The sequence below is a fragment of the Scaptodrosophila lebanonensis genome, unplaced genomic scaffold (assembly GCF_003285725.1).
Source record: "Scaptodrosophila lebanonensis strain 11010-0011.00,11010-0021.00 unplaced genomic scaffold, SlebRS2 tig00001410-arrow-pilon, whole genome shotgun sequence".
Lineage (NCBI taxonomy): Eukaryota > Metazoa > Arthropoda > Insecta > Diptera > Drosophilidae > Scaptodrosophila > Scaptodrosophila lebanonensis.
In genome coordinates this window covers 5,299,117-5,323,848 of record NW_022060738.1, presented here as the reverse complement: position 1 = coordinate 5,323,848, position 24,732 = coordinate 5,299,117, and the positions used below count along the sequence as shown (strand labels likewise).

Below are 24,732 nucleotides of genomic sequence, written 5' to 3'. Positions count from 1 at the left end.
TAACTACTTTTATTTTGCTGGAATCTTAGGCCTTATGTAGATTTCCTAATCGCTATCTGTATGTTGCGCTCTCCAGTATGCCCTCTTCCTTTTGGTGGAGCTTCAACTACTTAAATAAAATAAAAAATAGTGTCTATCTTTTATGCGAAAGATTTCATAAATTTTTAAGTCTTGATGTGAAAAGTATGTAATTTTTTGTTTGAGCTACTGAGTGTGTTGCGAAAACAATTTCATTTATTTATAGAATTTAGTTTAGGTAATTAATTGATATGGATTATTTAGAGAGAAATAATCAGTTTTAGAAGGAATTGATGCTGGAGAGAAGAAAAAGTGAAGCCGATAGAATCCAAGCTATGGAGATACCGATGGAGGATGGACACTAGATTGCGACTTGTATGTCCAAACAACCCCAATATTAAGTTGTTGGTGGGCTTTTAAGCTAAGTACTTAGAATTGCCTTTGTAAATAGTTTTTTTTACAAATTTTACAAATAAAGACATTGGAATATAAGCCTTATAGTTTTTATGAACAATCTGCATCAAAAATATTTTGTATATCCTATGTAAATATTATTAATTTAACAAATTACTTAATGTATACTTAAAACACCAGTATTCACACACAGCATCCAAAACAAAAAGAAAATTAAATTTTGCGAACATCACATTTTGCTGAATTAAGTCTTATTTAGTGATTTAAACGAAATTTAAAAATAAAATATATAATTGACGCAATTCCTGTTTCAAATAAGTGCTACACCACTGTCTATTAATTAAACAAACTTGGCGAAAATTGGGCAAGTCTGAGTGTTAGCGAGAATGTGAATGTTCATAAACTGTCATTTGAATATACAATACGGACCAGGGATACAAAATGTAAGTACATTTTTTTTTTTTTGAATTCAATTTCAAATCACAACAGGACGCAATTTTCGTGCAATTTGTGGAAGAAAAAAACTGTTATAAAAACTGTTACAAATAAATTAAATTTTTAATAAGCAACATTCTTTTGTGGGATCATTCTTAAACATTTGTGTTGTATTTTTTCAACTATTAATTGGCGTTTCAGCAAATGCTCGCGGGCTTATATTAATGCAAATGGCATATTTGTTTTTTATTTAACTTAGTATGCTACATTTATTTAATTCAAACACAATTAGTCAGTCAAATATGAGCGTCGACAGTCAGCTGTTGCTGATAGCTGGGTTGGAGGGGAAGTTCTAAAAAATTAAATATTTTGAAGTTCTGTGGCACCGACGTATTTTTTCGGAGTTTTCAAAACAACTGTAGCCGAAACCACCGGACTTCTCTGTGGCATCCTTGCATATGTTGTATTTGCTAAATATATATTCTCATAAAAATAAAACAAAATGATTTACTTTTCTTTTTTTTAATGCTGAAAGGTTTTTATTGTACTTTCTTTCGAAATACAATTTTTCTATCATTTTATATGGATACAATTATTTATAGGTATCATACTTTCAATGATCTATCCCCAATTATTTGTTGTTGTTGTTGCCAAGAAGGGACAGAGGGGCGAGTTAAGCAAGCACATTAGTCCCAATAGCTTATCGTTTTCTGATAAACGAGCTAGAGGTGCAATTTGTTTTCCACCATTGTTGTCGTTACTGTCTTCACTGCACTCAGCTAGGGTGGATTCCGTGCAAAATAAAAGAGTAATGGTGACAGTTAGTGTCAAGTAGAGGAACAGTTTCTTGTTGTACATCTTGAAGATCTAGATTTTAACTAGTTCTTCAGTTTAACGGCATCTGCCTTTTATACACGAATCTGATCTTAACTTATATAAGCAATATATGCAGTTTTAATCGACACCATCTGTGCTAATATTTGTTGACCAATTCATGAGCAAGTATATAGCAATTAAGTAGGTTTTATATTATGAAGCATTTGGGTATAAATAGCTCGAGTCAAGTTGAGAAAAAGTGTCAGTAAAGTCTGTAACTAAGAAGATGTACAACCTGAAGCTGTTTGCTGTTTTTATTATCCTTGGCCTTTTGTGCCTAGGTGGCTCTCAAGTAGTCAGTGAACCGCAAAATCTGAAAACAAATGTTGATTTCCTAATAGCGGCCTGTCTGCTACAATCCCCGTTGTGTCCGTACGTCCAGCAACAAGCACAGTGGACGACATAAACTCTGCTATGTGGCATAAATAAAACAGAACATAAATAAAACAATGCGAAGAATAAAATACTGTGCAGGTTTTTCATTTCTACTTAGCTATCTAATTAACTTGATTGTCGGCTGCATTGGTGTTAGCAATCAATGCATTAGTGCTGCTATACTTTTCGAAAAACTTCGTTAACTTTCGTGGCACAGCGGCATTTAATTAAATAAATAAACACGCGCAAGTTTTTGCTTCTGTCTGCAGCTGTTGCAAGTTGTCAAAGCGGAAGTTTTGTGCCACACCTCTGCTCCTTTTGCGCACCATTGAGGCAAGCACTTAGCATTAATTTAGCTATGCATACTAACATAAAGCGCGCTCAATTGACGCAAGTAATTACCGACAAAAACAATTTTTGTCTAGACAAGTTGGAACAAAAAGGAAATAACAAACAACAAAAAGAAGTCGGCGAAGGGGATAAAATGATTATTATTTCCATTCTTTTTGTGGCTTGCCTTTGTTAGCGCTTCACTAGAATTGTAGATAAAAATCGTATTTTGTTATTATGAGGTCACGTACGCGTGCCAAGTCCGAAAATGAATGCGTCGCAGAGAAATGTTTGAGAAAAAAATCGAAAATGTTGCCAATAAAATTAAGAAAACGTGGCGCTCACTTTAGCAGTCGTTGCATGTTGTCGTGCACAAATGTAACTAACCCAACAAGAGCTTGATGATCACGTGGCATGGGGCACAGCACAAGCTGTGCGCAGCATAAGGAAGTACATATTTATTGGCAGCACATGAACATAATGTTTGGCGACACGCAGCCCTGCTGCCAGTTAATGAAAAGGGGCGTTGCAAGCGGCAGGGCATGGCTGCAAGTTTATTAAGGTTTAAGCAACAGTTAGGCTTCACAAAATATGACTCCAGGCCATGATGACTTACAATACATTGTACTTACTTTTTACTTACTTTTTGATTCTCAATTTCGAGCTTAATTTAATGCCATGTTTAAATGGAATATGTATCGTGTTTGTAATTAATCATATTGGCCCGAAGTTGATGTGTCAATTTATGTTAAATTAATTGATTTCATTTATATACCGGCATGCCTAAGTATGCATGTGTTTATTGTTAATGTTGCTGCCTCCAGTGTGTTTATTCATTAAAGTGAATTTTGATTATATTATTACAGCTGTGCTCATCTTTATGTGTGTGTCAGGCCTTTTAATTGATAATATAATTAAAGAAAATAAATGTCTTGCATGCATATGAATATACAAATATAATTTTCTATTTGTATTTCAGCATATTTGACATGTCAATGCATAACGACATTTGTATTAAGAGGCTAATAATTTGCTGCAAGGCACATTTGATTTGATTTATGGTGAACAATTCTTAGCCGCATTCACTCCTATGCAGCAAGCCGATGCATATAACTCACTCATGGTTACCTAAATACTCTTTCAATACATACATGTATGTATCTCTATGAATAGTTATTGGGCTTAAACCTTCAATTCTTTTGTATCAACTAATTACATTTGCATGACAAATGTGTAATTGTAATAATTCAAATATATGTTTGCACAATCATGTTAAAGTAACATTAAAATTTAATTCAATTACCGAATTTGCAATGAGATTGAATTGAAAATCAATTAATTTTATTCAAAATAGTCCCAGTCGGACTCCATATAGTGATTTAGATTTAGTGCACGGTCGAAAAGCTTTCGTTGGTCGATATGGCCTTCACGGTGTCGGGACAAATCTTTTTGTTTGGCTTCTACGTGCACATTACGCTTTGCTTTAACCAGGGAATACATTTTTCCGAAAAAGTAAAAGTCGAACAATGCCTAATCTGGCCAATACGGAAAGTAGTTGATGGCTTAGTGTTTTTTGTTTGTAAAAAAATCAGTTTCAAGTCCCGATTAAAATGTAATGAATCGTTGATATGGAGGTATTTACTTCAACGTGAAGTAATTTTACCGAAGATTATGGCCGATTTTTGATAAATTCACGCACTTGTTGACTGCATCTTCGTTAATCACGAAGCAAGTTCGTCAAAATCCAAGTCATTAATTGGAGTCTTAAAATGAACTAAATGTTTGCACTATGATTGAGGCTCATTTTTTAAATGACTACATACATTTCTGTTTCCAGTGGAGCAAGTGCTATAAAATTTACCTTTAGAATCAAAAGCAAAAGCATCGGGTTGTTCCTTTTTAAGTGGAAATTTTTTAATAGATTAGTCTTTATGTACAAATCAGCTATGTGAAAAAAAAGAAAACAAGAATACACATTGACACTGCTTAGACAAGAGAAGTAAGCTAAACTGAATATTTCTTTACATTTATTTTATAAAATCCATTCTTTACATTCTTTTGTCCTAAATATTCTGAAAAATCTTCAATACGGGGCGGATGATCTATTTAGCTATAAATTCACTATTGCCTTGGCTGCCTTTCTTCTTTTGTCTTATGATTAAATATGATAAGCGTCCCATCATAGTTCTATTTGTTATCATTTTGATTTTAAGAGATGGTTGCATCCTCCAAATACAATAATTTAAGATAAAAATGTAATTCCAATTCTTTTCAGAAAGAATTGAGCCTCTTTTTCATTTATGTAGAACATTTTCATTCCTATTATCATCTATACATGCTTGTAAACATTTATATAAACGGAATTGGCTTTGTTAAACAAGTGTGTCTTCACGTATTGTATTTACTCTTATAAATAAATATGTGCCCTGCCAGCCTGTCCATTGTGCACTATAATCAGAAAGTAATTTCATGCTATTGTCTTTGTCTGATCATCGATTTCAATTGTGCAAATATCTATTGCATTGTTGCTAAAAACAGAAAATATCGCGACTGGTTGCAGCGAACTTTAAATAAACAGACAAGAGCGAAGCACAAATATTGACACAGTTGCTGCTGTGGATGTCAAACCAAAAAAGTTTAGACATTACTTGAGTGAAGCACTAAATGCGCGAGCATTGAAACAAGACACTGATGATTCTGATGTTGCTACTGATTTTCGGAACAAAAATTGATGCTTAAGTTTTAGTCTGGAAGGAACAAAAAAAAGAAAAAAAAACTTTGCACGAAATATGCAAATGAAAGTGCTGAGTGTCTGCAATGCAGAGAAGACTAAAGGAACGTGCCCCATTTGCCAAGGCGAAACTCTCAAAAGAAACCGAACGTTGCACGCATATTTACACGCACATATACACATACATACATACGAGTATGTATATATATCTAGGCATACACAGAAACAGGCAGTAAGGCTGGCAGACAGCCGAGGAAGGCGGCAGAGAGACAATGGCATAAAGTTGTCGTTGGCTTTCTCATTCGATGTCGCAGTAGACTGAGACAAACTTCCGCTTCTGATTGCAGATTAAGCACGTTCTAGGCAAACGGTTTAATAGGGGATGGGATGGGGTGTGACGGAGTGTGGCCACTATGGGGCGTCTGGCTTGATTTGAATGCTGCGTATTGATGCTGCCGGCGTTGCGAAACATGCAAAAACATCTTTATTTGCTTAAGGGTTAGCATCCGCATCCGACGCCGATGTCGAAGTTGCATCCTCGTCCTTGTTGTTCCCTCTCTTTTGTATCGCCTGCCGTCACATCAACTGGGCCACATCATAATTTTTTCTGTCTGTGCTTCACCTCACTTTACTGCAGTATACAGCACTTCGCTTCAGCTCTCAGATAGTGCTGCCATCTGTTAAATTTGCATTGAAATGTATGCAATTGTTGTTGTGGCCAGCTGCCTGGGGTTTGTTAAAGCTCAAAAGCTTCAAGTGAAGCTGATTTTAGCAACAACTGCCTATCAATTGCCAACATAACTGTGAGGCTGCATCGGACAAGTTTTCAGATTCATCTTACTATATGCAGGGTCCTCTTTGGTTGCCATTTCCAACAACTTCTCAATGGACTTTAATAAAATGAATTGCATTTTGCCTGGCATGTTTAGTAATTTGTAGTTAGGCAGTTAGCCAGCTGAGCTACTCATATCACAAACGCTGGATTACATTGTTTTGCAGCCTGTCAAAATGTGGTTAAGCCACCCAATAATACTTGTAGAGCTCTACAGATACTTATTTTTCTTGACTCCATTCATTGTTTGCATTTGGCAACTGAGCGCCTTTTGTGTGTTACTTTCAATTGATGAAATTAGTACGTTACTGGCCTCCGATGTTTAACCGCAAACTAGCAAAATTTACTCAATATAAAAGGTTTAAGTTACGTTTTGAAAATGGTGCTTAGACCTTTGGTTGTAAAGTATTTTAAAAATCGAAGAGCGCTTTGAATGAATAGCTCTTAAAATCAAAGCAAAACATTTCAAATTTTTTTATTTTAAAGACAATTTCTAAGCGTTTAGCAAAACGTATTTCCATCAATATTCAAATATAGTTGTATATGTATGTACTTATTTTATATATCCCTGTTGATTTGTTGCAAATACATTTTCAATAAATTAACTAACATAAGTCATCAATCGTTTAACATTAAGAGTTGGGATCTGATTAACGTAAATTGGCATACACTTTTCTTTTCAACGCAATAATGCTACCCAATATCAACAACAAAATCTGAAAGCTTTTTGTGCTTAATTAATTAAAAAGTTTTACATACTGAAGGTTTGATATTTGTATATATACTCAGCAATTATTTATGCTTGGCTTGTTGTAAACTTTGTTGTTGTGAAAGAGTTTAAGAAAATAATATTAACTTCCATTCATCGTGAGGATGAAAATTAGTAAATTTAATTTGAAAAACTATTATGCTGCTTTTGGCATCTGAGCTTGTCCAAGTAAACAAGCAGCCAGGGAATTAGTTTGGCAACTTTAGTGCGCTTGACATTTGCCCACAAGCGGCAAATGAAATCATTTAAAAATCAACAACAATTTAGCACGAAACTTTTTAGAGGTATTTTCACAAATGACTATGGCATTTACACGACATCAAATGGAAAACTTTTCAGCAGTCAAACAGGCAGTCAGGCAACGATGAATTCTATTCCTTGCACCAAACTCGAATGCGAATTAGTGAATGGCATGTGGGTGGCGTCTCGTGTCTCGGTTTTACTTCCTCTATCCTTCGACTGCTGTCTAGGTCGCTTTACAATTAAGCACAGCTTGAACAAAAGTTTTCATTTGAAATGCTCCAGTTTTTTAGCTTCATAATTAGCAGACAACAAGTTAAACTTGTACGCAACGGTGCTGATAATTTGCTGTCACCATTTTGGAGATAAAACGTGGCACTTGATATTTGTTGAAAGATATTTTTGGCATAAAGGTTGGCAGTGTTTTGAAACTTTTGTTGCTTTTGTGTGAACAGAAATTAAATCAACTGTAAAATATACGAGCTTGCTAGATTTAAATTTCTTACTGATGTTGCTGCTGCTTCCAGCGTGAGACCAGGCACTCGAAAGAGAGAGAGAGAGAGAGAGAGAGAGAGAGAGAGGGAGAGCGAGAGATTGGGTGAGTAGCAGTGCTGCCACTTTTTTAATTCAAGCTGTTTCTAACTGGAAGAAAGGGCTACAAAAGCTGAAAATTTATAGAAAAAACCTAAAAAAAGGCGGTTACTTGTATGGCTTACCAATTTATTTGTTGTAAGGTAATATTTACATTAAATCATTCAGTTCTGAGAGGTACGCATTTGTACGGCATGGTCGTCCTAATCCTGCGTAAATAATTATTAGGCAATTGGCAGCCAAAGCAGCATAGTTTTGTTAGGCAAAATGACAAAGTCAATTTTTGTTGTTGAATAAAACAGTTCATTGCACTTGTGTGCTTCTTTGTTGTTGCATGAGCGCGCAAATCACTAAGCTTGGCTGTAATAGTGATCTTGCAATAGCTGCAGTAAGCCCTATGCCCATCCGAGTCATTTTTTCGAATCAAAGCCTTGAATTCTTCGTTATTTAGCCAAGCATCTCGGCAGTTTGATAGTACATAATTCTGTTTTTACACGTTCCAGAACAAAACCGTGTAAAAAAAGACATTGATCATATGCAAAAATGCTAAAACCTATTAAAATCAGTAAAATAGATGTTTATTTTATTAAAACACATAATGTGTATAATGTGCAAAACGACCCACATAAGAATGGTTTTTAGCTGTTCGTCAGCTGTGTGTGTTTTTATTTATTCAATTTGTAATTTTAATGTGCCAAATGGAATAAAGTCGTGTAACAATATATACAATTTTTAATTTTCACACCGTGTAAAAACAGAATTAGGTGTATTCTTTTATTATTTTACAATTTACATTTAACACTATGTTATGCAAAGGAGATGATAATTTGCCCTAAACTAGTAGGGGTATTTGCAAATATCGATAAAAATATTGATGAACCGCCAATTTTTTATAGTTTATATGTGAATGGTGACTAAATTAAAAAAATCGGGGAAAAAGTCAAACACATTTCTAAAAAATGCAGAATTCCCGCTTCCCGCAATTCTCCATTTTTTCCCGCAACAGGCCTTACAAAACAGCCAGATTTGACGGGCAAGAAGCGAAATTGGCAGCCCTGGTGGGTAGTGATACATACATACATGCATACTTTTGTGCGCTGCTTTTTAAACGCAATTTGCTTGCTTTTCTCTACGCAAAATACATAGTTGAGGGCACAGAGCATAAAGCTAAATCATACTTATGCTATAAATATTTTGCACAAAGTGTCGGCCCAGAACACACAAACAAACCCACAACAACACACATACGCATAGAAAACAAATGGTGCTGTGTGCCAAGCGGAAATGCACTCAAAGGATCGTGTCGGTCTTTGGCGGCGCCACTTGCGCTTTGCTTGTGGCAAGAACTGGCTGCCATAGCTGCGGCGTCGTTGTCGCCGGCCGCTGCAATGGCGGCTGTTTGCCTTTGTGCATTGTAGGTGGCACTTTTTGTTTGCGGTGGCCTGTTGTAGCCGCCGAAGGAATAGCACAAGCACAAAAAGTTTAAGCCTTTAAAGTCGCCGCTTTGTATGGAAAAATTAAATGCTCCCCTTTTGCTTTAAACAAATTTCAACGCACAATAATATGTTCACATAGTTATTTGAGGCTGTGTTTGCAAAAACGGTGCATGGTACACACACATATCCCCAAACATCAATATATCAACATCAAAGTTTCTTTTACATTGTAAATAAAGTTAATTGGTAAACATTTTCTTATCTATTCAGCTGAGTTCTCAAAAAATGTGGCTTATATAAGCGTTGAAAAGAAACCAACTTTTAAAGGTGGCAAATAGAAACAAGAAAGGAATGCTAAAGTCGAGCAGGCTCAACTCTTAAATACCCTGTACCACCCCACAAAAAAGTAATTAAATTAATTAATTAATTTAATTTAATTAATTAACTAAATTAATTTAATTAATTAACTAAATATTAACTAATTAAATATAAAATATTCCATGCATGCATACATACATTTACAATTACATCAGAATCGTGTCTATGCGTGTTTGTGTACTTGTACATATGTATGTATGTGTGCATTGAGCCTGGTTATATGGCTATAACTTTCTTTCCGATCATTCTATCATAATGAGACTTGGTATACGGTTATATAATTACTAACCTAATGTGACTGCCAAATTTTAGTTCAAAATTCCAAGAATTACGGGAGTTATAGAAAATCGTTAATAGGGGGGGAGTGGGGGGGTGGATCAGAAAAAATGAACAAACTCGTCCTTTCTCGGTCTCAGGAAAATCTGTATACCAAGTTTGGTTATTCTAGCTCTTATACTTTCGGAGATCCTTGCGTTCATACAGACAGACAGACGGACAGACAGACGGACAGACGGACGGACAGACGGACATGGCTATATCGACTCGGCTTGTCATGCTGATCAAGAATATATATACTTTGTGGGGTCTACCAAGCCTCCTTCTGTGTGTTCCATGTGCACTCGCACTAAACTAATATACCCTTGTACCCTTTGGGTACAGGGTATAAAAATCTGGTTTTGTTGGCAGAGCAAGCTAAATACAAGTACTTCTTGTATGGAAGAGGTGAAAGGGCTTAAATACATATGTAGTTAGCTTTTTGAAGTATTTTATTAAATACACCTTTTCATATTGTTTTGTCTTTATTCTTTTCAAGGAATTTCATTATGTTTTTTTTTTCTATCATTGTTATAACAAATTTCTTTGGCCTAACAAAAAGTTGTGGTTATGTATGTAAGACAATATTACACTGTATTTATTTAAAATAATTTTTGTGTCTCCTAAAATTTTATTTTATTACATATAGGAATTACTTTGATAACTTCTTTTTTTAAGAAACATTCTTTTTTAAATTTGGAAATGCCTTTAAATTTTAGTGACTGTCACATCGACGCACTTCAAAATGTGAACAATTTCGAGGAAATACTCGCACATATGCCGTAAGACAACACCTCGAATATGTGCCTGCGAGAATGTGAGAACCCTTAAGTGGCACAGTTTCGAGACATTTTTACTGGCAAACGAGATAGGGCACGTGTTATTAATGTGTGTGTGTATGGGAACATTTGTTATTTGCTTTCAGAAAAGTCTTCATGGCTATAATTATCATGTATTGTTAACACAGGCTTCAACTTTGATGTTTCCAGCTTCGCAACTACAAATAAGATTACATTACATTTTCAATATAAAATTTGCCATTGTTGTGTGGAAATTGTAAAGTAATATATATTATTTCAAGCAGAATAAATTAAAACTGCTGTTAAAGCAATTGATTTTTTGGAGTACCTTGTTCTTGTGATTCAACATAAAATTAAAATAAAATGAGTTTCAATCAGGGACTGTAATCATTGAACTTTTTCTCTCTTTTTAATGAGTTCTTCAATTCAATTGAGGTAGTTTCAGGTGACGAAGAAGAAGATGATGTATTTGACAAGAAACTACAAACAGCTTATCTGAAAATAGATAAATATAACCCCAAACCAGCTGACATAAGCATAAATATAATGCAGTACTGGGAAGAAAAAAACTTCAAGTTTCTGAATTTATACAATCTGGCTAAGTTGTGCACTCTGTCCCTGCAATGCAAGTGAGTGTCGAAACGGCATTTTCTGCCCTTAAATCGGATTTAAGATTGCAAAAACTACTTTTTGTAAAATTAAACAATTAATAGTTAAAGTTAATATTTAATGAAATAAAAATAAAATTTTAAATAAATTAATTTTTTTTTTTGTGAATTTAAGAATTTATTAATTAATTAAAAATCTTTGCCTCGAGCAGGATATATATAAATTTTGTCCTTAATCCTTGTAAAGGCATTTCACTTAGTTTTAAGATTATTTAAGAGAATTATAATTGAAAGCAACGCATTAGTAGTTAAGAGAAAATTGTCATACACTGCAGCTGCCTGCGAGCAGCATAATTGCAATTGCCGCTCTTACAAGTATGTTGAGCTTACGGCGGGGGCCGTTGTACTGTTAGTAGCTTCCCTACAATTAAAGCCACACTTGTAATATTGAAGTCGAGCTGTGCGAGTGTTATTTTTCTTAGCCCAATAAATCGCGCATAGAACGACACCGTCTTTCTTTTACATAAAGATTGTGAATCATTTGCTCTTGCCATACCGGCAAGTTACCGGCTTAAAGCCGAACAATCCTTATGAAAAAGACAAAATTGTTTTGATCAAAAATAAAACTCAAAGAATAATCATTATTCTAGCTTTTGTGAGATAATTCCGTTTATACAGACGAATGGACAGAATGACGAACGGACAGGCAAACATGGCTATATCGACTCGTCTTTTCATGCTGATCAAGAATATATATACTTTGTGGGGTCCGCCTTCTGCCTGTTACATACATATTTGTGATTTTAAAAATAATTAATTGATTAATTAATTATTTAGTTAATTAAAAATTAATTAAAATGTTGGCTCACTGATTAAGTATACATATATATTTTGTCCTTAATCCTTATGAAACAGACAAAATTTCAGCTTGAGTTTTATTTTTGATCAAAAAAATAAAACTCAAAGAATAATCATTATTTTATAAGTTTTATTTTTTTGCTCATCAATAATGATTATTGGTTAATTTTTAAAGTAAAACTCAAAATTAATCATTAAATTGTGAGCGAATGAATAAAAAATAAAATTTATAAATCATGGTGAAATTTCATAGATAATCCTTTAAAAAGGATATCAGTAAATTCCTCGCTTTCCCAAAGTTACTATGAGCGAATGATTTTTTCTTTTAAAAAAACAAAATAATCAATATTTGCGGTCCTTGGTTTCAATTGAAACAAAACCGGAAAAATACAACACCTTTAAGGTGCCATAATATCGTAAAATATAAAATATTCTGCGATCGCCAGATTTAGTTCAACAATGAACGTAGAATTAGGGGAATAGAAGTAGGGCAGTGGCAATTTGGGGAAATTTTCTTTGGCATTTATAGCGAATTAAATAAGCTTGAGTATAATTTAACTAATTTCTTTATTAAACTTTATTGCGCATATTTTATTTATTTCACTATCGTTTTTAGATCACGTAATTTTGTCCCCCAGCATCATTATTAGGAATTGACTTTAAAATTATCTATCTGAGAATTATAGATAAATATTTAATTGGCTTTAAGCATGTTAGAGAAATAAATTGTTTATAATTTATATAAGAAAGTATATTTAATAATAAAATAAAACGTAGGTGGTATTGTAGCTAAATAGTTATTAACTCTAATCGTGAGAAAAATGAAATACATATTTTTGATATGATTCGCTGACTCATTAATCAGCTGCACATAACTAGTTGTCTTAAATTATTTTATTTTATGCTGATAGCGTACGTCCATATATGCACTTTGATAAAACTGGAGTATGAGAAAAAGCTTTTGTTTTCTGCGTGGTGGGATTTACGTTGTCTTCTGATGCACATGAAGCCATGCGGAACCTGAATAGTTGGCCGCCTGGCTGCCTTTTATACCATACTATACTATACTTTCGCTTTTGTGCGCGGGACTGAAAACAAAAGCGCATTGTTTGAGGCTTGCCAGCGAGTTTCTTTCCATTTCCTTGACTCTTGCCTGCACTCGCTGCAAGTTATTTATGGCCAAGATGTGTGTGTCGGCATTGAAAACTTGTGGCTGCGCCCTGCAAATGCACCAGACATTGTTCAATTTTTAGCATAGTTCTAGTTTTTAAAGTGTCTTTTAGTAGCTGCAACTTTAAATTTTTCTCTGGGTTATTTCAGTGCCAACACAAGGTCTCACAATGACCGAGATACGCATACCTAAGCACATTATGCGACACGAGGATGCTGTATTAGGCTGTAAATTCGATTTGGACGGCGAATCTCTGTATTCAGTGAAATGGTACAAGGATGGCTTCGAATTCTATCGCTATGTGCCGCGCGATATGCCACCGGGGCAGGTATTTCCGCTGCCCGGCGTCGACGTCGAGGTAAGTAAAGCAGTGCATTTCCTCTTCATATCCTGTACTTTAATAAATTTCTTTGATACGCTCTTGTGGCATATCAATCAATGTGAGCTAAGCTCAGATAAGAAGGGTGCATCTTTCACCAGAGCGACTATAAAGTTGTATTCAAAAACAAATAGAGAATTTCGGATACCCCTAAGAATATTGTTTTAAGTGTATTTATTTTGTCGACAAAGTACAATTACAAGCTATAATCGCCATCTTAAGAAAGAAAATTGATCCTCTGTTTCGTTTATTCTTGCCTCTATATATAACTGCTGTAGTTGCTGCTTTTATTTAAATTAGTTTTAAAACATTTAATGGAATAAGTAAAATTTCTAAAATATTCAAAATATTTTTGTGTAGGCTGTAGTGGCTTTGAGAGTGTGATTTATATCGATCTAGCGGGCCATGAAACAGTTGACAGAATGTCTGTGCTTGGTTTTGATTACATTTTTGGCATACAGAAATAATGTACTCGAAAAGCCAATCGAAATTGCTGCAAACGTTGGAGGAGTCTGTGCCACCGCTCAATCAGGATGATGCAGTTAAGATGATGGCCAATGCAATTCGTCAGCCATTTAGCCATCCTATTGAGGAGGGCCTGCGGCAGGGAGGTGTCAGCATGGAGGGCAAAATTTCCACTCTGGACAGGAAGTTGCTGGAGGCCATGAAGGATATGGATACATCGCCGGAGGCATTGGACAAAGTGCTCCCAGTGACCGATAAGGAACTTACAAAAATGGCTGAGGTGTTTGTTGAATTCGACCAAAGCAGAGACGAGGAAGATGACTTAGACGTAGATGATTTGGAGGTTGAGGAAGCATATGAGGATGACTACGAATATGAGGAGGACGAAGACGAAGTGGACAACGACAACGAGGTTGTTGGTGAGAACGAGGACGAGGCAGACGAGCAGGGCGTCAATGCTGATGAGCAGCAGGTCAAGAGTAAATTGAAATTGCCCGAACAGCCCGAGGCGTACTCGCTTAACGATCTGATGGTTTAATGGGCGCAGGTGGCGCATCTCAAATGATGATGATTTTTTTTGCATGATTATTCGCCAAATTTGTTGTTGCTCATAAATTTATTAAATAATTTCCTTGAACCATTATATGACCTTTTTTTCATTGTTTTCGATATTCGTGTTATTTTTTCTTCCAGCTACAAAACTCCACAGACATTGTTGTTGTGCTGCGCTCGGTGAGTCTGCAGTCGACGGGTCGTTATCGCTGCGAAGTGTCCGGCGAAGCGCCTTCATTTCAGACAGTTTCCGGTCACGAGGACATGATTGTTGTGGGTAAGTGTGCAGAAAAGGCGACGGTGACAAGAAAAATAACAAAAAAGTCGCTGTCTCGACACAAAGAAGATTAATTGCGGCAGCGGCAACGACGAAAAGTAATCTGTTTCTTTTGACTGTGTGTACGCGGCATAAAATAAATACTCTACATAAACACATACATACATACATACACAAGTAGTTCCATACGTACTTGCACAGTACCACTCAGCTGAATAGGATCATTTATTTGTTCTTATTTAATTTGATCCAATATGGCAAGTCATAAGCAAATAAGCGAAAAACACCTAACACAAACCTTTAACGGTTTTTAATAAATTACTGTAAATATAAATTAATATTTACTTACCCAGTGGGTAATATTACTTATGCGAGCATTCCATAGAAATGCAATAATATTTTAAAACACTAGTCTGTTGCGAGTTCTGTATATTGGGTGCCAAACAACTAAAATGTGTTCCCCTTTTCATTTAAATTCTATTCCATTGGAGCTTGGAAAATATATATCCAGTCCTTCTTAGGGCCAACGATTTTTCGAAAACACAAAATGACTAAAAAGTTCCGAATATCACCTAAAGATACATAATTTACAAGATATATATTGACTCTGACGCAGTGACCGATTATTTTTTAGCCATGCGTAGGCTTGTCTGGCCAGATAAAAAGCATTTTAATTCATGTCTATTTTCATTGTAAATAATTCTTCCAAAGCAAATGAAACAAAAACAAATCTACATACCCCGACAAACTATTTTTTATAAACCACAACATTGAAATTCACTAACTTGAATGATTTATATGTTGGCGGAGGCAAAATCAAACGGGGAATCGTTAGCCGCCTACAGAATCAGATCACTTTATTGTACCTTTGTGGTCCATTTATTTTAAATCTGAATCGAAATACTGAAAATATATTGTAATACATACTAATGGACATATCGCTTATATCGATTGGTGGTAGAGTGCTCCAACAAATTAATGTGTTTGAGAATTTATACTTTTAGTTCTTAAATTACTTTTGATTCCGCTGACTATCTAATTGATTTAGACTCTTACAAATTTCAAAATGGATGAAGGTCATATTCAATGTTTGCTGTTTTATAAATAGTTCACTATAGATTGGAAAAGTTTCAGCCGTAAACGGAATCCAATAAATTCATTTTCATTTTGAAGAAGAAGTTCAATAGAACCAGATTAAACATTTAATAAAAAATGAATTAATTTACCTTAAAAGTTTTTTAAATTTGTATGTATAAATGCAGTTAAGACGGTGAAGAACTGAATGCTTTCGATAAAATATCAATAAATTCATTCTACGTATACGTTCTAAGAATATTAAAATAGTTATCAAGATAATTTCACCAGTCCATTTAATTTCAATAAAAAATTATTACTAAATACAGCAACTACTATTTTTAAAATGTGCATTGTGAGTAGCTTTGTATTTAAAAAATGACCACCGATACGAGTACAAGTTTAGTATATAGTTTGAATGCACATACTTATACTAGTATGTAGATATGTATTTTTCACATTTATTTAGTTTGTGCCTCGCTTCTGCTATACAAGAGCTCCTATTGTTGTTGCTACTGGCATTGTTTCTAGCTGCGATTTTCAAATTCCCAAGCATAAAACCTGTGCCAAAAAATAAACGAAAAAGGCGTGCAAGGCTACGCAGACAGGCAACTGCTTTCATGAGCGTTCAACAACCTGCACATCCTAACACAACGACGAAAACAATTCACACACGTACTGGGGTTGTCTGCGCAGCTGTGTGTGTGTTCATATATATAAATACATATTTATGTGTATGTGTGTGTGTGTGTGCTGTGTATTATTCTGCTGGCAAATTGCCCATGTACGTGATGCAATTCTGTTGCTCACTTACTGGTCGCACTTATGTCCGACCCCCTGTTCCAGTTCCTGTTTTTGGCCAGCCCTGACTCCACTGGCTGATTCTGCTTGCCTCGCTGCAACTTAATTTGAAATTTTTCCGCAATCCAACAAAACATGGCGAAAATATGGCAAAACGCAATATGAAAAAGTGCTTTGGGGAAAACTTAGAATAAACGTGTTTAATAACAGCCGCAACGGCTCTGGCAACAGCTTTCGCGGCCGCGTTTGCGTTGCGTCGGCATTCGCGTCAGTTATTATTTTCGTAGAGAAAAATGTTATTCCAGTGCTGCAAAAAACCAGTCAACATTGCGTAATATAATTAATGAGAACAATAAGTTGACCCAAATAATAATAATAAGCCAAACAACAGGCATCATTATAAGCAACAATAAATTCATCATTAATGATTATCACTCATCTGTATCATCAGTGTGTTAATCAGGCGCTACTCCCAGGCAATTTCATTTTCATTTCCGCAACCCAACACTTAGACGCGCCTGCCAATCAAATGGCGCATATCGCATAATTACGCTAACTAAATATTTCCTTGCCTTTCGAAATCCCCTCCCTGTGAGCTCGATTGCAGCAATCAGAACTACACGCTTCCGTTATGGCCTGGAAATTACTAAATTACGCTCGACTTTAATGTTTGCCATTACGCGACATTGTCGTCGCATAAAAATCGAAATCAACTCACTTGTTTGTGTGTACGAGTACGAGTACGAGTATGTGTGTTGAGAGCACAGCTATTGCAGCTAAGCGGATTAAATCCAAAGCATAATGACTATTACTGTTGCGGATCAATAAAGTTAATGAATTGCTGGCAGAGCGACAAAATGAAAATATAACGACAACGGCAGCAAACCTTGTCAGGTGTTTGTTGCAGTACTCAGAAAAAAAGGGAAAACAGAAAAAATTCGTTACAGGAAAAATGTTATTTGATTTAAATTACATAAATATTGAAATTAATGTGCACGCGGCGTCAGTTCCAGGTTATGAGGGGGCTATTTGTTGTTGCCAATAATTGATTGTGATTATAGAGTATATGTAGTATACTGGAAGCAAATGAGTGGGCGTAAAGGCAGAGCATTGTGTGTTTGACCTAAATACTTAGTTCGTTGTATGTATGTACGTGTATAGCTGAAACAAGTAATGGCGATGGACAGAAACGAGGTACATTTACAATTAAAATAAAATAGAAAGGTATGAGAGTAAAATAATTTTTTGAAAATGTGTAGCTTCGACATAAATAAATAAAATTCAAATAATTGCAAATGTTCCTTTTCAACACATCAATATAGAGGAATTCTAAATATATATAGCTTTTGTATATACATATTTGTTTGAAAAAGTGAATTGACCAGCAATGCAGAAAATATTTGTTCTTCATTTAATTCAATTTGTATTTTTGTTAATTAGTTCGAACTACGGATAAAGAAGGTGTAACACCTGGAACAGTTCCCACCAAATAATTATTAATTTTAAGTATACCAGAAAGCAGAATATCGGGAGTTATTGAAAAATGCATTCCAATAATGACTACAGTATAAAAGTTATTAGGTTGCGCTCAACAATGTATTTCGCTCAAGTTTGAAAGTAGCATATTTTGAAATGTTGTTGAGTTGAATTGATTTTTAATCGGATTTAAAATAAAGCATGGCAGTTTGAGCAAATATAATGTTTTAGGAATTGATTTATTTTTTGCCTAACCATTGAATTTTCTTTTTTGTATTGAAAATATTTGGCTATTTAATAATAAACAAACTATTTAAATATACGGTACGAATTTATTAAAAGAAGGGTGTAACAGTAAGTTCAGTGAACCTTCTTGCCTACATTTGTCAATGATTTGTTTGCCAACAAAACGAGCATTTAGGGACACCTTCTGTACAAAGTCCAAGTTCACATTATCAAACAAACAAACAATCAAATGGGCAAACGACTATAATGACAGTGCCATTAAAATGCCAAACAATTATTGTGTACAAATCGATAAGCAAACAAAAAACAGCGCAACCAAAAAGAAAACAAAATCTTTCTACCCTGCTCTGCTGTGGTGAGTGAGGTGGAAGGCCTGTGGAGAGGCAGACACAACAACAGGCAATGAAATAAAATATAAACAGCTCAATCAATGTCGGGAAAGCACAAAAATAGTCTCGCCAAATAAAACACAGAGAATAATAATAATTTATGCAGTTCAGTTGCGCTGGACAATGAAAAAAGGGGGATGAACCGCGAAAAAAGAGCGCAAGCGACGAACAAAGGCAACAGCAATTTCGTTTTCGTTCCCATTTTATTTTATTCATAACACTACGCCATTTTAATAGGAATGTCGTGCAAAATATGAATACCATCGTAATCATTAAAATCATTATCAACGTGACCGCCAGCAACGAGAAAATAGGAATAACGAGTCGACGCTAAAAAGAAAAAAGACGCAATAAGCGCAAATGGTTAAGGAAAGCTCGGTTAATTTTGAAATCACATTAAATGCGTGATTTGTTTGCCTCGAAATTGCGCTGCATTTTGAATGGAATTTAATGTCGATGTTCGACTATGAAGCGCACTTGCTGCTCCAGTCGTGCGCCATTTGCACGCATTTCAGCGGGCGTATAAAATCTGCACAATACACACACACACACAGACACACACATGTAGCCAAAGTGGCACGTGTGTGTTTGCGTGTGTGATGAGTGTGTGTGCGCACATTGTTGGCTCGTATGGGAGCAGTCGATATTGGTAGTGCAACGATTTATTTTGATTTTTTCCCTGCTGTTTGGTTTGAAACTCAAACTCAAATTGCTGCCTGGTTGGCTGGCTGACCCAATTGGCAAACATCCAGGTCAGACATGATGCTTGGCCATGCTCAACTTTTCATGCTACGCCAACAGGCAACAACAGCTACAATAGAGAGCTGCAACAAGCATAAGAAAATTACAACAATGTCGAAAAATGGCACACGAAACTAAGTACGAGTACAAAAAAAAAAAAACAAACAACAAAAACTGTTGTTCTTGTATGGCCATTTTTATAAGCGCCCCTAAAAGGCTGCAACACTTGTTTCATACACCCATACGTCATGTTGACCAGAGCCGTGGCCAAATTTAATGCCAGGCGGGTTTAATGGGTGTGAAATAGTCAATGCAGGCACCAGCTTTAAAAAAACTGAATAGTATTGAACAGTACACTCAAAAGTCGTTTCTTTTTAGTGGAAAATTAACATGAATGTTTATAAACGTGAGCTAAGTAAGGCATTAGAAGCTCAAGCGTTGAAAACAATTACCGCCCAAATCTATGGATGGCTTCTATTATCGCCTTAGGTTATTGAAAATTACTCTTTTGTGTTTGATCGAGTTTTTATTTTAAATTTTTCGGCATTTTTTTTGTGATTTTATTTTAGATTCTCATGTTTGTTTCCCTTTCATGTCTTTTCTATTATAGTAGTAGAGTTTTGTTTTCAAAAACTAGGCTTTTAAAGATAATTTACTCACTCAATAGTTATATTACTGATTCACTGATTAACTTACAAAATGTATGCTTAACTTTCTTATTATTTAAATTAAATGATGCACAACAATTTTTTTTATAAATGTGATTCTACTTTCGATAATTTCAATTATTCAGTCTTGTCTGAAGTAATTGTTTTATTTTTCAGGGGTTTAAATATTTTATTCTCTTCTATATGTATTAATTTTGCTGTTAGTATTACAATAATTTTCATTAATGTGATATTGTAACAAAACGTTCAACCTCGAATATTTATTATTTATATTTATTTATTAAAATATTGTGTTTTCATGAATTTCTTGGTGTTTTGTGGATAATATAATTTTCTGAGTGTACACATAGTCTTAACATAAATATTCCGCCCGCAATATTTCCACGAATCACGATTCTTCTCAATTTCATGTTTTACGGTTTCTCTCTACCTCTGCAGTGACACCGAAGCATGGGCCGCAAATAACTGGCGGACAGCCGCGCTATCAAATCGGCGATATGGTGCGAGTCAACTGCACTTCGGCCGCATCGAAACCGGTCTGCCATCTCAGTTGGCTTATTAACGGGGTGCATGCCAATCGGTCGCTATTGCGCCCCTATGAGCCACTGATTGTGGGCCGCGAGGGTTTGGAGGTGGCACGCCTTGGACTGGAGTTTCGTGTGCGCGGATGACATTTCAAGCATGGCGACATGAAGTTGAAGGTGAGTAACTCTCTGCCATAAGCTGATTAAGCAGCAATGGCCACCACCATGCCCAGTGCATCGTCCGAGCCATGAAAATTGATACATTTACTTGCCGTTTTTATTCAATTTTCACCGACATTACATGGCAGCTCATGTTGATTACTATCAGAGGAAACACGCGTGGACACAGACTATCATGCACAGTGGGGCCGAAATAGAAACTAGCTCTGCAATAATTGATTCGATATTAAGATTTTAAGGAAATCCGGAACCTGTGCTTATTTAAATTGATCACCAAAAGCTGTCATCCCTTCTCACAGGCTTTAATTTGGGTTAGAAAGACTACAACTAGAAGTGTGCACTGTAACGTTTAGCACTCCTGGCATTTACTATATTATTGAAAGATTTAAAAAGCGCACAAATATATAAACAGGCCTAATTGCAGGATTGCTGAAATTTGGTTGTGCGGGAAAAGGTAGAAGTAATTCTACGAATGCTAATTTGTCGTATTTTCTAAATAAATAAATTTATTGCTTTCGCAAGCCAACCATAGAAAGTTATTATAACAGCTATTTCCTTTCATATTTATAGCATACAAGAATAACCATAGTGTTCAATTTAGATAAACTTATCTACCAATATTATCTGAAATAAACGTGCAGGTCCCTTTAAATAAGTAAAGCTTATAAAGTGTTCTATTAGATGATCAATATTTTAATTGAATAGAACTTTTAGGGGTAATTCTAATTCAGGGAAACAGAACAAATTAAAATCATTCGAAAACATTTGATCTTATCAGAGAACTATTAAGGATAATTGAAATATCTTTCCTTCAATTTGGCGTTCCTTTTATTTTACTGATAAATTGATGCAAATAGTATGAGCTAATAGGAATGTTAGACATAAGCTATCTTAGCTTTTAAATTATATTTCATTCATTAGCAAGCCCAAATTGAAAGTTTACATTAATGTAAATTGTGTATTGCTTGTATTAAAATTGTTCTAGTGAGGTAAAGATCATGAATATTGTATAACATGCAGGCATTGCCCATCACGATAAGCTATCAGCCATCTCAGAGCTTGCAGCCACTGTGCAATAAGAGTTTGTGTGCAAGTGGAAATGTGTGTTGGACAAGCCACAAAATTTCATGTGGCTCGGCGCATTTTACGATCCACGCCCGCATTGTCCGGTCCTTCTACGAGTATATGCATATGCGGGTCATTTCGGTTATTTGCGTCGCGTAGGAGTTAATGAAAGTATAAAACTTTTAGTATGCCGTCAGCGTAACGGCGAGCAGTTGACACCACAGCCACCGTAATGTAAGTGACTGTCATAGAGTACGTCAGTGTGCGTGGCCATCAACCATGTCTGAGTGTGCTTGTGTATTCTTGCCCAGATTTCATGTGTCAGTGAATAGGATGAGGGTCACAAGCAACGAGCCACGTTTATGGCATGATTCCAGCTATAGCTGCAGCTGTAGTTCTGCAAATCTGGTTTATGTGGCAAGCATAGAAATTAGTGAACAATTGCTGACAGAACTGAAGCTCACTCCCCTCTCTATATTTTCCGCTTTCCGCCATGCAGTGTGTCGCCAAAATCTCCTCAGTTTATTGGCAAAGTAACGAGGAGAGCGTCGAGAGCGATAAACATCAGCGCATTCCCGTCCTGGAGTCCCGTGAGACAGTGGCATCGAAATCACGCCTGCTGGACAAATCACTGGAGGGTAAGAGCTCATCAATCATTTGGCTAACTATAAAGCAACAATTGTCAGGCGAACTTTACAAAATCTCTGACATGTCGCAACTTTTGTTTTTGCTACCATTTCATAATCTTCTCACGCAGCCACAGACAAACAACTCAAGAAAAGTCGACGTCCCGCTGCGGCCACCTCAGCAGCTGCTGCCGCCGCCGCTGCCGCTGCTGCAGCTTCAGGCGCCTCGAGCATAGATCGGCCATCAATATCCCTCAGCTGGACGCATTTGTCATCCATATTAGCGTCAAAATCAATTGCACGCATCTCCCTCTACGCGCTGCCGGTGTTAATAGCGTTTCTATGTAGCGCCGGTTGCGTTTCATGGGACGGCGAGGTTCGAAGCAGCGGTCGATTCGATTCAGACACGCCCACAAACCCGCACAGCTGCTGTCAACAACGTCACTGCTTGTCGTCCAAATTAAGCTACGCGGTGCTGAGCAGATAACAATTAACGAAGATGTATTGATGGGCACACCCAATCAATGACAGTGGATGAGCCACAGATAGAGCCACAGGTAGAGCCACAGGACAGAGAGTGGGCGGACAGATGCAGAGAGGTGGAGAATATTATTGAATCAGAAAATGTTGGTTATTATTGCATTTGTGTAAATATTAAATTTTTAGCTTCTTTTTGTGCATTTTGGTAAGTTTTTCGTTTGATACAAAATCATATTACGTATACGACCCATGAACGAGTGGGTAATTAAACATAACTTTAGTGTCACTCATCTGTCTGTATATATATATATAAGTCGTATTTGTAACTGCATTTGAAGCCGAGTCAGCTAGCCACTGTGCAACAAATACTCTATTTTGGTCCCTAGATCATGTTTGTTATGAATGTTTTTTTTAACTTTTTTGTTATGTAAATGTGTAAAGCTTTGAGAGTAAATACATACATGTGCAATTATGAATATAGACACACTTACTACCTTCAACTTTCCTCAAATATTGCCAACGCTGTCTTTTCACTGTTTGGGATGCAATTATTAACTAATACACGACAAATCAGCAACAGAAAATAAAGACGGTGTGGAGAAACTTCATTTTAATTGACAAGCAAATTGTCATTTCTTTTTTGTAGAAAATATATGCAGAGCAGATAGGGGAAACCAGCTAGAAACAAAATGTGTAAGTTATTGCGTAGAACCAGAGTAGTACCTATTACATAATTCTCCGTTGCATAGTATTATTGGCAGCAATGTTTGTAGTTCCTTTGGGCAAACGATCAAGTAAATGAAAAGTTGCAAGAGAATTAGGCTAAGCCGTTGCTCAAAGTTGTGGCTAAATAACGGCAAAAAAACGTATAACTTAATCTTTAAATGATAAAAAAATGGTATGATAAACTTAAAATAAGTAAGTTAAGATGGGTGAAGTAAAGCCAAAACTGTACCAGCCAAGTTATGTAAAATACATGCATGCGTAAGCCCAACAGTGGTACACAAGCTTACATTTTAAAACTCAATAGAAATTAGCAAAGTACTAATTAAGAATGTAAGCATATTTGAGAGCATATCCAAACTAGTTAAGTATTAATGGCAAAAAATAAGTATGGAATATAGATTAAGTGAAAATGTTTTATTGTCAATTAGAAAATAAGTAAAACGATAGTTAGTTTCTTCACACAAATTCCACATTTAAATCCGTTCATTGAGTAGCCTTTTAATAAAAACCAACTTTTCAATTGCAGCTCATGTTACATTAAAATTTTTGCAAAAGAAGATTGTTTATTTGCATTCCAATGCAATCGAAATTATTAACTGAAGTTCGTCTGGTTTTGGGTTCTTGCACATAATCTTTATGGGCTCTTTGCTATGCTTTTATTTCTTCAATTGTAATTCTTTGATGCATAAACATTTTATTCACTATATGCAATTCATTTTTCGGAACAGTTTAGGAATAAAACCACCTCAACATTTGAGAAATTTACATTTATGAAAGTACTCAGTTAATATTTTAACATAGTCTGTACTTCTCCTCCAACTTCATACACAGCTTTGTGTGATTTTTTACAGCTTCTTAAATTCCACAATATACATTTGTGGTTACA

The 24,732-nt window shown here is 35.6% G+C and overlaps 2 protein-coding genes across 2 annotated transcripts in view; both read left to right on the top strand.

Annotated features, from left to right (window-relative positions):
- The window catches only part of LOC115630491, a 30,007-nt gene extending 5,791 nt beyond the window's left edge, over nt 1-24,216 (top strand). Inside the window, 5 exon segments of the mRNA XM_030527077.1 lie at nt 13,327-13,535; nt 14,715-14,850; nt 20,684-20,946; nt 22,514-22,652; nt 22,778-24,216. Coding sequence (XP_030382937.1) covers nt 13,327-13,535; nt 14,715-14,850; nt 20,684-20,946; nt 22,514-22,652; nt 22,778-23,127 — 1,097 coding nt within the window. The 3' untranslated portion in view covers nt 23,128-24,216.
- On the top strand, nt 13,998-14,664 carry LOC115630492 (39 kDa FK506-binding nuclear protein). The gene has a single exon (XM_030527078.1). The coding sequence runs from the start codon at nt 14,023-14,025 to the stop codon at nt 14,557-14,559; it is 537 nt and encodes a 178-aa protein (XP_030382938.1). The 5' UTR covers nt 13,998-14,022; the 3' UTR covers nt 14,560-14,664.
- Nucleotides 24,217-24,732: the final 516 nt, after the last annotated feature.

Bases quoted from the DNA above. Each gene is read 5' to 3' on its own strand.
- LOC115630492 (XM_030527078.1), top strand. From the start codon at position 14,023: ATGTACTCGAAAAGCCAATCGAAATTGCTGCAAACGTTGGAGGAGTCT.